This window comes from Belonocnema kinseyi, chromosome 9 (assembly GCF_010883055.1).
Source record: "Belonocnema kinseyi isolate 2016_QV_RU_SX_M_011 chromosome 9, B_treatae_v1, whole genome shotgun sequence".
In the NCBI taxonomy this organism is placed as follows: Eukaryota; Metazoa; Arthropoda; class Insecta; order Hymenoptera; family Cynipidae; genus Belonocnema; species Belonocnema kinseyi.
This window is the reverse complement of record NC_046665.1, coordinates 61,950,075-61,965,974: the sequence shown is the minus strand read 5'-3', so window position 1 is coordinate 61,965,974 and position 15,900 is coordinate 61,950,075. Positions and strand designations below refer to the sequence as shown.

General features: G+C 27.9%; 1 protein-coding gene across 1 annotated transcript in view; it reads left to right on the top strand.

Annotated features, from left to right (window-relative positions):
• Positions 1 to 1,466: 1,466 nt before the first annotated feature.
• LOC117180568 (WD repeat-containing protein 63-like) overlaps positions 1,467 to 15,900 on the top strand; it is a 58,616-nt gene continuing 44,182 nt past the window's right edge. Inside the window, exons 1-4 of the mRNA XM_033373064.1 lie at positions 1,467 to 1,792; positions 10,511 to 10,668; positions 10,966 to 11,397; positions 12,952 to 13,272. Of these exons, the coding sequence (XP_033228955.1) occupies positions 1,576 to 1,792; positions 10,511 to 10,668; positions 10,966 to 11,397; positions 12,952 to 13,272 (1,128 nt within the window). The 5' untranslated portion in view covers positions 1,467 to 1,575. The remainder of the gene's footprint in view (positions 1,793 to 10,510; positions 10,669 to 10,965; positions 11,398 to 12,951; positions 13,273 to 15,900) is intronic.

The window sequence follows — 15,900 nt, the reverse complement described above, 5'->3', positions numbered from 1 at the left end:
CGAGACTCTTCCAGAGTGCGAGGCGGGAATCGAACCCGCAAGCCGAAGGAGTGGGTCCAAAGCCTACGCTTTAGCCCCCACGACCATCGTCCCACTAAATTAAATATTCTCATATCTCTTTTAAAACTTTAACATTGTCTTCTTAGAGCTCTTACAATTCGCTTAAAGATATCCTTCATTTTCTTGAATTCTCGAAAAACTTTGAATGTTCTGAATTCTCTAATCTTTTTGAATTCCTAAAATTTTTTGATTTCTCTAAATTTCCTACATAACATAAATTCTTGCAAATCATTGCAATTCTCTGAATTTCTTGAATATCCTGAAATCCTCGAATTCCGAGAATATACTTAATTTATTGACTCTGCTGAATTCCTTGAATTCCTTCAATATCTTGAATTCATTCAACATTCTGAATTCCTGAAACTTTTTTAATTCTCTGTATATCCTGAATTCCTTAAATATTCAGAATTCCTCAAACTTATCGAATTCTCGGAACACATTGAATGCCATAAGCACATTGAATTCCCTGAATTCTCTTACCTCATTCAATTTCTGCAATATAATAAATTAAGTAAATTTCTTAAATGCTCTAAAATGCTTCAAATTCTCTGGCGTTCTTGAGTATTCTGAATTTCTTGAATATTCTGAATTCCTTGAAAATGCCTCCCAATCACTCAAATATTCTGAATTCTCTGAAATCCTGGAATTCCCTTAATTCTTCTGAAATCTTTTATATTTTTTGCATTATTCCGAAGTCCTCGGAATTCAAAAATTTCCGAGAATTCAAAAAGTTGCACGAATTCAAATAAATGAGGGAATTCCACGGATTCAGGGACGCCTAATAACTTCAAAATATTGCAAGAAAAGGAAATTCAGATTACTTAGAAAATCCGATAATTTCAGGTATATCAGGGAATTCGTAGGAATCCAAAAGATTTTAAGGAATTTAAAAGAATTCAATATGATTTGAAGGAGCTGTAAAGCATTTCAGACAATTCAGAATGGTGAAAAAAAACATAGATTTTAAATAATTCAACTAAATGAAGCATTAGAAAGGACTAGTTTGATACAAATGCATATTTAAGGTTTAACTATTTTACTGTATATTAACTTTAAATTGAAAATTTCCATAATTGACAAATGCCGAAGAAACATTCAAAACTGAATATTTTTTATGTAGCTTTGTAATTTTCTATACTTTCTTTTAAAGTGCTTAAATTGTAAAATTTAAAATTGGAATGATTGTAATATTGTTTTATATTTGTATATTATTAATTGGCAGTGGAAAATTACTGGCGAAATGCATCGCGCGTATATAATTACTAGTGTGAAATAATTCTTACTATTGCATTTTTTATCTTACATTTAAATTCTTTCGTATTGGAAGCTTTTTTTAAATTAAACGAATGATTAATTCATCTGTTTCATTAAAGCCATTCAATCTGTCATATTTAGTTTTCATTCAGACATTTCAAATAATAAGAAGAACAAAGCGAGGTAATAAAAAACCCGTACTCTGTAAAGTGAATTCAATCAGAAAATCGAAGGGTTTTCTCACCTCTGGATAAACCCACCATGGATGAGGACGCCGAAGAAAATTACGGGGAAGAACATCCGGACTCAGAAAACGGTCTCCGTTTTTCCGAAGGTCACCAAGATCAGCGAACTGAAGAAGTACTCGAATACGAATTAGATTTTGAGGAAGATCTAGATGAGTATAAGGAAAATCAATTTGAAAATGAAGGAGATTGGGAACAGGAAGACAAACAAGATTTTGAAATCAAGTTAAAAGGTTAAAAAAAATTCGCAAGTGAAACATTAGACCAATTTCATATTAATTTGGGCTGTCTAACCCTGGTGATATCACAGAATATTTTGGTACTGGAATATAGTTTGTTTACCAAGACAAAATATGAGAAAAGTATTTTTCTTTTTTTTTCTTTATGAAAAAAAATCTCTCATCAACTTAGCGCACCTTGCATCTTTAGATAGTTTATCCAAATAATAACGATCATTTCATTGAGAAAATTGTATCTTGTTCGTTTTTCAGAAAAAGAAATTTCAATTTTTTGTTTAATTAGTCAACATTAACTAGTTCCCTTGGGCTGTTGAAATTACTTTCGAAGTTAGGAAAATTTCGGTTTAGGAATATAATTGAAAATGGAATTACTTACTTGTTATTAACATTTTGTAAACTTTTTCAGGAATCTGCAAGGAATAGTTCTCATTCAATAAACTTTAATTTTCACCCGCCCAACCTCCTTGTATTGTGCCCGAAAAATGTCCCACAATGCAAAATACCAGTTTTATGTAAAATTCATGCTATTTTCTTGATTTTTTCTACATTTATTATTTTTATTTGATAAGTTACAAGTTTCCAAGTATTTTTTAACTAATATTTAATTCTTTAAATAATAATTTTTTTATTTAAAACAAATTTTTGTCACCTGCCAATCGTGAAAAGTTAATATTTTCTGGATTAATGATACATTTGATGAATTTTAAGAATTATACTTTTTGTTTTAGATATTTTCAATTATTTAAACAATTAATATCTCTTGCTCCTTTCCATAGTAATAAAAAAAAATTCTAGCTTGAAAAATTATTATTATCCAACATTTAGTCTATAAATTCTGAAATAAGAAAGCACATTGTAAGCGGTAGAGTGCAAGGGATTAAAAAAATATAGATTGCGCGCTACCTTTTGTGTGGAAAAGCGCATGCAAATGATTACTAATATTTTAAATAATTTCAAAAATGTCTTCAACAATAAATATGATTTTTAATATTCATTAGCTGCATCATTAGTTTAATAGTATAGTAGCTTTTTATATATTCACAGGGGTAAAACGTTGTTTAAACAAATTGAAAATTGTTTAAGTAATTGTAAACTGTATTTAAAGCAAAATATAGCTCTTTGCATTCAATATCTGCGTTATTAATTTCAGAAGATAAGGCATTTTCATGATATACCGAGAAACATTTGTTTAAACAAATGCCAAAGATGACTGGTGAGAGGGGTTGGGTTACATGAAAAAAAATGCGGATAGAAAGTGTTCCTTGAATATTTATTAATAGGTGACTTAACTTTAATTTAAAAATGTTAATAAACAGTACTTCTTTATTCTAAGTTTTGGAATTTTTAGATACAACCCGAGTCGAAATATAGGCCATACTTTGATAATATTCACGCTAATATTTGTAGGGGCTAAGGTTTTAAAGTAGAGGATATTTCCATACGATTTTTGCCCCTACTTTAGGACTCTGATGGGCACATATTTCCAAATCCTCCTTTTGAGGCATCAAAATAGAGGCTTAGTTTTTGACAAAAAATTAACAAAAGGAGAGCAAGGAGAAGAAGACACAGTGACATTTGCGTAATTTTTGAAGTTATTTTGCACACGGAAAAAAATAACCATTAAATTTTATAGAACTAATCCCATAGTAAAGGATACGCTGGGTAGTTTAATAAAAGTTAAAATTGTCTTTGTTTTACATTGCGTTAAACTAGTCCCGAAATTATAGAGAACAGTTCTATAAAATTATACCTGATTTTTCGTCACAAAAAAATTAATATTTTGTATTATTATATTATGACTATTATACTCTAATATTTGTTCACATGTTTAAGCACACAATTATTTACTATTACACAATCACTACACTATTTATAATCGCACGCTCTGTAAATTTTTATTCGCCGCGGGTTCGAACCCTATAATTTTCGCATTCCTTACGTCTAAAGCCTCTCGACTAGCCTAGAGTTCCTCAAGAGGTGCGTTCCAGGCGACCACCCGGGTGAATTGGTGGGTGAAATAAAGAAGTGGGCGGAGTTTAACAGGGTGAAGTGCAAGGAGAATGGTAGAATGAACGGTTTCGAGTGTGCGTCGAGTGTATGTTTGGTGAAAGATAGTTGAGAATACGTTACACAAAAGTTTAAAAAAATGCAATAACAGGATAAGATTTTAATTGCTGCTTCAGTAATGAGGTCATTGTTATTACAAACAGTGATTTGTTCAATAATAGTGGAAAGTGATGAAGATACTAAACTTTAGATGATGAAGATACTAAATTTTAGTCTACTACTAAACTTGCGATTCTCGCCACTTCTACCCGCCAATTCAACTGTTCACTCACTTCCACCTACCTAGTTTCAGTGGGTGAAATAGTCACCCGTCGAGTGACCCCCACTCTTCACCCGAGTGACCACTGAACGATTCACCCGAGTAAAGCCCAACACTCACCTAACGTCGTGGAACGGCTCGGAGTGTACACGAGTGCACCCCGGTGGTCCCCTGGAACGCACCCAAGGGAGAGTTGTGTCACCACTTACTCCGCTTCTGATTGATGCCGCGAAAGCGGAATCGAATGTTTTGAAATTGGCGCGACTTTCAAGTCAAATTTAATGTTCAGCCACTGATAGAATAGTAAATAAATATAATAAAAATAATAATGTAGGTGTAATAATAAATGATGTTTGAAAAGTGAAAAATCTTATTCATACACACCTTAAAAAAATACTATTATGTAAGACTGTTTGATAAAGGCTGTAACGTCTAATAGATAGTAATTAGAATAACAATAATAATTATTTCGATTTGTTCATTGAAAATTATTAAAATGTAAAAAATCACTTTTTTAATGACATGAATTTTTACAATATTATTTAATTCATTGGCTAAATGAAATTTTATACTACAAATTTTCAATTCTTACGAAAAAAATAAAAATGACACAAAACATGGGGAAAAATTTCTAATTGTATTGTATGTGAAGTAAAGTAAAGAAATTGAATTCTGAAGTTATGGCTTTTTCTTCAACACCTTTTGATAAAATTATTTCGAATAAAAATAAATGAAATTCAGTCATAGAGAAGACCAAAATAAAGATCACATTAAGATAATATTTTTCAAAACAGAGTTGAGAAATCAGAAATAAAAGAAGTATTTTTATGAGGTTAAAAACCCTTTTTTATAATAGGTGTGTCTAATGTTTTTTAGTCCTAAAAACTTTTTTTTCAAATAAGTCTTCGTCTCAGAACAATAGGTAAAACGTGAGAGGATTTATGATTCAACTACAATGTAAATTACATGTATAAAGTAGAAAAGTGTTTACTTCTGATTTGTTTGGAATTATATTTCAATTAAAATTTATTTAATTATACAGTAAATGTCACAGAGAATTCATGTTGTAGGCGATCGTTTATCTGAAATTACATTTCAAATTTATAAATTAACCTATAAAAGTAATAATGGAAGACAAACTTCAGGTAAAAAAAAGAAAATAGTTCATTTTTCTTTCAAGTTCAGAACTCTAAGAACCTAAATTCTTATTGATAAGTTATATGCATAGCCATGCTTTTGCAATCATATTTGTTTTCAATGTCTTTTTTTTATTTAGTTTTATTACAAATTCTTAGACGAAAGAGCAATTTTGCACAACCCGGTGCAATGATCTGAATATTTGTTCCATTTCCTCGAAAGTATCACACGTAGCTTTGTTGACGCAGAAGAACAAGTTTTCTTTATACCATTAATTAAAAAAGCATATTTTTAAAACAGTCACTACATGAAAATATATAATTCCTAATAACCTCTTTCAAAATTTGAAGAAAATTAGTTGAATTTAGAAAGTTTAATTAGCAATTTAAAAATTATTGGTTTTTATGTGGTTTTAATTTAACACAAATAATTGAAAATTTAAAGGCTTTGACTCTAAAAAAGTTTTAATAACACAATTTTTGGTGAATATAAATTTTGTCAGTTTAAAATGGAATTCGAATTCTTTAAAATTTAAGGTTCTGGAGTAGAATTTTTCTTAATTTTTTTAATTTGACATTTAAAATTATTAGTTAGTTTGAAAGTTTGTTAAGTATAATTCAATTCATTCATTGATTTTATAAAAATTCAACTAATTAGCTTGAACTTCAAATTATAATTTCGTTCTGTAATAACAATTATAAATTCTAGAATTTCAGAAGCTTCAAATATTTAATTTTGAAGGTTTTAAAATTTTCCTATTTTCTAAATTTTTAATCTGAAATCATTAAACTTCGTGATTCTTCAATTCAAAAGAAAATTGTGTGAAATAAAAATCTATTTCCTCAGAATCTGTGGTAACTAATTTGGATTTATTTTTTGTGGTACACAAAAAACTCAAGACAAAAGATTTCTATTTCTCTTACCTTTTTCTTTTGACGTTTCTTCTCGTGTATTTGATAACATTTTTCTTTGAATCTGAGTTCTTTATAAATATCTTTAAAATCTTAGCGCTGGTTTGCATTTTTCCTTCTACTTGCAGCCACCAGATTAGGGCAAACTTCTTTCCTCTTGAAGCCATTTCGATGTTATCACTTTAATATTTATTATTCAAAACCAATTAAACAGTTGCTTTCACAAACTGTAGTGGTGGAATTTTAGAGAAAACAACAAAGTATCTGTGACGAGGGCGCAGGTGTCAAGGCAACGACGTCACATATTTTGTGCGTTACGATTTAAGAGCGTTAAAAGAGAATTCAAAAATTCTGCGGAGAATATGGAGCTTTAAAGGAGATATGAGTAAAACTCAAGAATATAGAGGAAAGACCTTCAATGTAGGGGCTGAACCTTATACAGAAGCAAAATAGAATGAAAATATCTTCTGGAGTGGCTACGTAGGAGCTAGTAGAATTAACAGCCGCAAAGTAGGGGCAATACTTCCACTTGAAGTGTCAAAGTAGGGCCTATATTTCGACTCGGGACGAATCGGAAATGCATTCGAAAAATCGGTAACTGTAACCGAAAAAAATAAAAATTTGAAATTGAAATTTTCTAAAATTGTCTTGAATTTATAAAAAATTAAATTGATTTACGCAAATGTATCATAGTTTTCGGAAATTTATCATTGGAATGATATAGTTTCCAAAAATCAAACTACAGAAAATGCTTATTAACGTAATTGAAACATTCCGAAAGAAAAATTAAAAAAACTAGAAAAATTCAGAAACGCCAAATTTACTATATTATTACATTACCGAAATTACATAATGATAGAACTGTCAAGATCCTAAATTTCAAGATGCAATTTAGTAAATTCTCAAAAATGGTACATTCTCGAAATTAGTAAATTGTCGAAATAAGTAAATTACGGCAATTAAAAATTATCGAAGTTTGAAATTTCCTCAAAAGATTATATTTATTATTTACAAGGGTTAAAATAATGTTTTATTTCAAAGGTATTAGTGAACAGCTTGAATTGTTGAAGTGCTATTTAAAACGTAAATCTATGCAGTATATACAATGCATGCCATAATATATTATTCTAACAGATTAAAAACAATCATTTTAAATATTTTTCTTCTTGGAAATTTATATTTTCGGTACTTAGATTAAATGTTGGGAATAAAAATTTTTTAGCTTTTATTAATGCTAATAATTTGCTAATTTCATAAAACTGAAACTGAATTTCTCTAGTTTCATTAAATTTGACTTTCCGTATATGTCAATTTCATTCTAAAATATTGTCGATAATTTAAAAATTTTAAAGGGTTATTTTTAGGAAATTTTCCATATCTGTAATTATCATCATTATAAAAAATATGTAAACAAATGAAAACTTAAAATGTTGAAAAAAATGATATTACGAAAAAGTTCATTTATATAACAAACCAAACGTTTTTATATATGAAAGAATAGTTTTAAGAAGACAGAACTCACAGGATATCTCAATCATATTACTGTAAATTAAAAAAAAAATTTGTTAATTAAAGGTGACCTGTTTGATAAAACTCGATTTTTATTTTATTCTTTTTAAATATAAGGTAAATGTGCCAGTCTTCGCCAATGCATGGGTTGTCGGCAGAAGGGCAGTATTTTACATATAGTAAGCTGTCGTCTTCTTCGTTCTGAGCAAAAATGTTTTTTTCGTAAACACTATTGCCGATCACTCACACATCGAAGTGCCGATAACTGGAGCAGGCAGATTTCTGACTCGCCGATAACCCATACATTCTCGTATTTATAACTTCGAACTTTTATAATATTCATTCTAATAGGATATGTTACAAGTAATAAGTAATTTACCTTTCTAAAAGTGCGCATTTGAAATCTGAAATTCGCCTTAAGCTTCCGATAACTGGCACACTTACCTTACGCCGTTTTAGAGATTTTTTAAATTTCGGAATCGCACTACAAGCTTTCGCAAAAAGAAAAATTCGGTTATATTTTCATAATTTACCTAAATATACAAGCAGCGCCTAGTTAATACAAATTTTTTTGGTGAAAAGCAAAAGATAGGTATCACATATTTCACTTTGGAAAACAATATATTTCAACCCCAAACAATTCTGCAGCATCATCCAGATCAGGACTGCCTAGTTTCAAATAAAATCGGCCATTACTTATGAATAAAGATAACAGTATATTCATGAAATAATAATAAATAATTTTCAATCGAAAGTGTTTGCAATAAAAAAATATATATTCATATATATTGAACGATTTTAACATGAAGAAGTTTCAAATAAAAAAATTTTAAATTAGATAAAATTTTGAAAAAAGGGAAAGTTTTCGAATGGAATGGAAAGAAATCAGACTTATATAATTTCTAAATAAAAGCATTTAAAATTGAATATTTGAAACAGAAATTCAAATACGAAATTTTGAAATTAGACCTTTTGAAATTAGAAGGATTTTGAATTGCACTATTTCTAATTAAAAGCGTTCAAATTTTAATTATTTAAAATTTAAAGAATTTCAAATTTAAAGTGTGACTGTAACTTGAGATTTTAAAATGAAATACTAAATTCAATCATTCACAATTAAAATTTCTGAAATTTCAGAATTTTAAGTTCTTGTTAAATGAAAAAGTTCATAATTAATATTAAAACTGATCAGACAAGTTTTTCTTTTATGCAAAAATAAATTCATCGTCTAATAACGAAACGCTGTAAATTAAACGAACACGAACATGATTTTAAAGTAAGAAATCTAATTACCAAGAATTTTTAAATTAAGACTTTTTTATATTCAAACCTTTTCAAATTTTAATAATATAAACTTAACTTGAATTTTTTTTAAATCAACCATTTTTAAATGAGAGCTTTTTCATATTTAATCAATTAACTTCAAGTGGAAAATGAGACTTCTTTATCTTTTTAATTTCACCAATACAATTTTTAACTTCCTAAGTTCAACTAGATTTATTTTCAATACTTCACTAGAATTATTATTCATTCTTGAAATATTTCAATCATATATTTGTTAATTTTAAATTATTCCTTTTTTTAATCTTTAACTAAAAATCGGACAACTTGAAAATATAACATCGAAAATAACATTTCTTTTTTTATTAGGTTGAGTTGGAAATATTAAGTGTTTTTGAATATTTTAAAATAAATCATAATTCATTTTTTAACGCCTTGTTCTAAAATCTTTTTTTAAGTCGTTCAATTTAATATTCTATGATTCTGAAGAATTAAAAAAAACACAGAAATTGTGTACGCTTAAAATTTAAATAAAAAAATTTAGAATATTTTTATATAAAATGATTAAATTTCAAACGAACTAAAATTTAAACCGAACAATATCGAGTAATTGAATCTAAAATTATTGAATACAACCATGACTATTAAGGCTTTCAATATTAAATTTTGCAATTTTGAAAGACCTAATAGTGAAATCGTCCTGACACTTTTCGCATTTGAATTTGAACTGAATTAAACAATTTCAAACTTCATTTAAAAACAGAAGCATTCAAAAATAAGGTTCTTGAAACTAATTTTCGAAAAATGGTTACTTTTTAAATGATGTATCCATAGCCGAAAAGTTACGTGTTCATTTTTGGCTGCCTAAACTTATTTTATTTTGTGTTTATTAAGTGAGATGCTTATAAATAGAATTTCCTTCAACAATCTTTTAAAATCATGATGATATTAATTTTATAATGCCTTCTTTCAAGATAAAACTCATTTTTTTTAATTTCATCATGTTTTCGCGAACAGAATTATTTTCTATGCATTTTTATATAAAAACCCTAAATCTTACTTCTAATTCCAAATATAATTGATAAAAATAGGAAAATCTATCACGAAATTTATTAATAATAAATTTTTTTGCCAAAAACATGATAAAATTTAAAAAATTGAATTTTTCCGTAAAAAAGGCATTGAAAAATGATTACTTGACTAATTTTTAAAGATTATTGGTATAAGCATTTTAATAAATATAAAATAAAGGAGATTGCAAACAGCAAGAATCAAATGCGTGACCTTTCAACTATGATGCCGAAGCGCTACTGCCTGAGTTACCAACCGATTTTCTTGTAAATAACAAAAAATTGCATTTTACTGTTTGTCAAATTGATAATCAGGTAATAAGCTTTAATTACAAAAATTATTACCGAAACCGTAATTTAAGCTGATAGTGTCTCATTGTCACGTAGACAGAATTAATAAGGGGGAGATGGAAAAGGAAATCTTTCAAAAATTAAAAATAGTAATATTTATGAACAAGCTTTTGTTTTTATCTTAAAGCAATTGAAAGTCAAGACATGAAACGAAAGAGAAAATCAATCTACAATCTTGATTCTTTTGTATCTTCAACAATGGTGACTACTGATTTATCAATAACAGATGACTTGGGTAAACTTGATGCAATTCCAGAAAGACGTATCCGATATTCACAATCAATCGTTTGTACCAACTGAGAAAATTCTCTTGACATAATATACATGTTTGTGGATAAAATGACGGTTTTTAGCCTACTTAGTCTGAACTTAAAATTTTTATCTATTGCTATGAAAAAAATCATCTCTATCTACGATGGGATTCGAACCCAAGGCTATGTGCTTGAATCCCAGCGGAGATAGAGACGATATTTTTCACTGCTATATATAAATATTTTGGGTTTAGAATAAGTTCATCAAAAACTGGCATTCTATCGACAAAAGAATAAAATGAAGAAGTTCTTGACTGAATCACTTTTTCAGGGAGTGTCAGGAATCGCTAGATTAAATCTGTCACATATAACTCAAAAAATAATAGGCTGTGTAATCGATGAAAATATCACTACCGAATTTCCATGGCTTTACGTAAAAAAGGAATTAATTGAAGATAATATTGATCTTCATGACGAAAGTAGTGATTTTTTACCAGTAAAAGAGGAGATCGAAAATTTTCCAGATACAAACATTTTAATAGGCTATGCCCCATCTTCCACTGAAGAAGGCCAATTTTATATATGTCTTAATGAAGCTGGAAGAGATGCTGTAATTCGACAAATTGAGATTCAAAGGATCGAACAAGAAAGTCGTGTTCAGAATGCTGTTCTTAAGACAATAGGGCAGTGGAAGGATCTTGGAAGTGCAGCAGAAATTGATGCCACTATCGTTAAAAAAAACAGACCACTTTTTGAGATTGAGGTTTCTATTATTTTCTCAGCAAAAAAGCTATATAAAGTTTGAATATTTATATTATAAAATATTAGCCTGCGCCCTGGGGCTTTTGAAATTAGAATGGGGTTTCAAATGAGCAAAGTACGGTTTGGAAAAAATTAACAAATGTAGTTCTTAACTTTTCGTAAATTAAAGTTTAGTCGACCCTTAAGGAATGTTCAAGAAATAATTCCCACCGCACAACTTTGATTTTTTACACCATTTATTGCGCCCGAAAAATGTCATAAAAATGTCATTTTTATCTCAAACTTTCGTATTATAGCGAGAAAATTCCATTAGATTCAATATGAATAACACCATTTTTGCACTTACCCACAACTTTTTTAAATTTGCATACTATATTTTTCGTTGATAAAACATGTCCCTAAGCGCATGCCATAATCTGAGACCGTACTTTTAATATTTTTACAACATTTAAAAAATAATTTTACAAGGTATTTCCGGATGATCTATTGATCAAGATAGAATTAAATGCGACTATTTGCATAATGTAACATTTTATTTAATCAGAAAAAATTAATACAAGTATAAAAGAATATTTCAATCTATACTTTGCATGATCACAAGTAACGTAATTATTAAAAAACAGTCAGAATGGAATTTTTACAATAAATAGAAAATACCCTTTTTACTATATTTTTATTGCTTTTTTACATTCAAATAATAATTTTGAAAACCAAAAATTAGGTCAAACGGTTAATTTTTGCTAGTTCTATTAAAAATGTAAGCTTTTCTTTACACATTGATCCTGTAATATTACAAATTTCACTTCAAAATTTTGCACTTTGGACGTTTTTCATAGTTTTTAAGATAAAAATCTCATAAAAAGGAAAATGGAAAAACCTTGAATTTACAGGGTATTTAAATTAGTTTTCACTTGAATAACCTGAAATACCTTTTTTGATTGAAAATTCGTCTACTTAGTTGAAAGTGGAACTACTTTGTTAAAAATTCTTCTTTTTTTCGGTCGATGATTCATTATTTTAATTGAAATTTCTTTCAAAATTGAAATATTTTGTTCAGATTATTTTTAAATTCCTTTTTGACTTAATATGTAACAATTTCATGTTTGATTGAAGAACAATATTCTTAAATTTAAAATTAAATCTTTTGTTTAAAAAAATATCCTAATGCCTTTGATTTAATTTTTGGCGTCCTCGAGACGCATGGATTGATCTATTCACGAACATTGATGAACATTCTTTACTAATCAATAGAAACTTAAATAGCTTAACAAAATGTTACGTTTTTTTCATAGAGAAAAATGTGGTTTTAATTTGGAATATAACACTATTGTGAGTTAAAAAGTTATGAATTGCAACAGAAGACATCAATTGACATGAGGTCAATTGATTCTATGAGGTAGCGAATTCCTAACATACCTATGTTAGAGAAAAATGCCCATAAAAAGGGCACAAATAAATACACCCATTGTGAATACATCCATAGTATATTGCAATGGTTTTATTTCTGAATAATTTATTAATAATGATAATTTAAACATAAATATATTTTAAGTAGATAGAATCAACTGCAAATTTGTTAAACAAACGGGTTAATTTAATGGACAGAAATGTTGATGATCAAAGGGATGGCTATGTAAGACTTGTTCCACATCGCGAGACCTTCCAAAATGTTATAAAAGCATTGGTTGACTCTGCCAATCAAACAGGTTTAACTTACGAAAATAAAGAAGCACAAACAACAACACCTTTCCAAATTAATGCAAAGTCTCAACATGCATACGAGTACTCGCCAATTGACATTTCAAAATTCAGTGAAAGCAAGTCTGAAGCCTTTAAGAAATTTTTGGAAAAATACAGAGCTGATATATGCAATGAGGTAAGAAATTTATCCTTCAATCAAGAATTTTATAGAATAGGTACCCTTAAGGATAAAAAATAACCTTAGAATATCACATTTTACAATTAAAAATATTTTAAATACTTTTTCTACCTATTCAGGGTGGCCAAAAAATTCAATTATCCAAATTCCCTGATTTTCTCTGATTTTTCTCTAACCAATTTCTTATTTTCCTTAAACGTTATTATTCAACGACCATCATTTTAATCTTGTGATGCTGATGGTATCAATATTTTAAATTTATTCATTTATTCATTTCAACCAAAAAATATTACTTCTGCAATAAAAGATGCATTTTTAAGAAGAAGAAAATTATTTTACAGAACAGTTGAATTTTCGACAAAAAAGAATAAATTTCAATAAAAAGCAGTTAAACTTTGAACCAAATAATTTAATTATTTAAAAACAGAATTTTCAAGAAGAAAGATAAATTTTCAACAAAAGAGAACGAATTTTCTGCCCGAAAAGACGAAGTTTCAACAAAAAAGTTGATATTTTAACTGAGAAAGATGAAAGTTGTATCAAAATAAATAAATTTCAAAGCCAAAAACACGAATTTTCAAGAAAGTAGAAGAATTTTTTATCAAAAACACAACTTTTTTAAAAAGTTACATAAATTCTCAAAGAAATAGTTGAATTTTTTACTAAAAAATATAAATTATTAACCAAAGATGAAAAATTTAAATTCTCAACCTCAAAAATTAATGATCAACAAAAAAAATTTGAACATAGTTATCAAATTTTTACTCAAAGAGACAAATGTTCATCCCGAAAGAATAAAGTTTCCACAAAAAGTTTCATTTTCAGCTGAACAAATGCATTTTTAAGCAACAGTGAGGAAATTTCACACCAATAAGATTCCTTTTAAAAAAATAGACGATTTTTCCGCTGAAAAGATCGTATTTCAATTAAAAATTTAAAAGTTGCATTTTTCAGTTAAAACAAATTTATTTTAAGCTAAACAAATTATTTTTCAACAAGATTGTTTCATTTTCAAACAAAAAGATAAAACTTCAACTAGAAAAATAAACTTTTAACAAAGTAATTCAGCTTTTACCCATGTAGTTGAATTTCTAATTAGGAAAGGTAATTTTTCAAAAAATAGTTTTACCAAAGAGGTGAATTTTCAAGTAAAACAAAGAATACCTAACAAAGATGATTTTTAAATAAACTGGTTAAAACTTTTAAGCGGGACGGTTGCATTTTTACCCAAAAAGGTATTAGTTTTCTAAAAAATAGTTGAATTTTCAACCCAAAAAACGAATTTTCAACAAAAGGAGATTATTTTGAACCAAAATTTTATATTTTTATTCTGAAAAAATGAAATTTTTAACAAAAAATAGTTGAATTTTCAATTAAGAAATATTTTATATTACTTTAAAAAAGGGTAATTTTATACCAAAACAGTTGAATTTTCCAACCAAAAAGACAAATTTTAAACTTAATAATAAAATTTTCAATTAAAAATATCAATAAGAGAGAGCTAGTGGAAAAAAAAGAAATAAAAATACGAAGCAAATAAATAACTAAAAACAATATTATACGATGGTAGCCACAAAATAATGTACAAAATTACTTGATTTATCCATTAAAAATTTTTTATTCTCCGTATCCAATAATATTTAAAGAACAGAATGTTAATGTTGTAACATTTCAAACATAGAAACACAATAAAATAACTTAAAATGAAGATAAGAAAATTTAAATTTCATTATCCCTATCAGCTACTTAAAATGCCTTGTTTTGGAAATTTCCTGACTTTTGCAAGATTTTGGTCAAAATTCCTGACTTTTCCATAATTTCCTCTAAACAAAAAAATTCCCTTACTTTTCTCTGAGTTCCTTGTTTTCCATGAACTTAATGAAAAATAATATCTCAGTGACCCATCTTATTCTTGTGAAATCAATTTAAGTAATTGAAATTTTCTTTACCTCTACTGGGATCGATATTGTCATAAAAGACACCTATCCTTTCAAGATTTGACGACCGGTAGTAAGAAAATAGTAGTAAATCACTTTCTTCACGATCTTATGGTCAAAGAGAAGATTTTGTCCCACGCTTTATAAATTTTAAAATCCTAATTACATTATAAGATTGTCGTTCTATAATAATCTTTTAATTTAATTAGTAGAAATGCTACTAATTAATGGATATGCAGGTGGATAAATATATTAATAAATGATATATTTTTCACGTCATGGAAAAATTAACTAGTTGTTACCATTTCGAAATGGAACTTTTTCAAAACAAGTAACCATCCTTAATTTTTTAGTTATTTTCGTATTTTGAGAATACACTGCAACCTCGCAACAAGATTCTTTTCCGGATTATGGCTCTTATTGCGAGACTCGGAATTGGCCTTTTAAACCAATTTGGGTCAATTTGGGTCCAAAAATATATAAAAAATGCATAATACATTGATTCTTTCAAATTCAATAATTTTTTACTTTTTTCTTCCGAAACATATCCTATATTACATTTTTATTATATAACATTTTTATCATTAGAATTATTATTATTATTACACCATTAAGCCATTTCCCTTTCGGGGTAGGCGTGACTCACTCGGCAGGGGAAAGGAGTAGTGTGTGGATGGGATAGAGATTT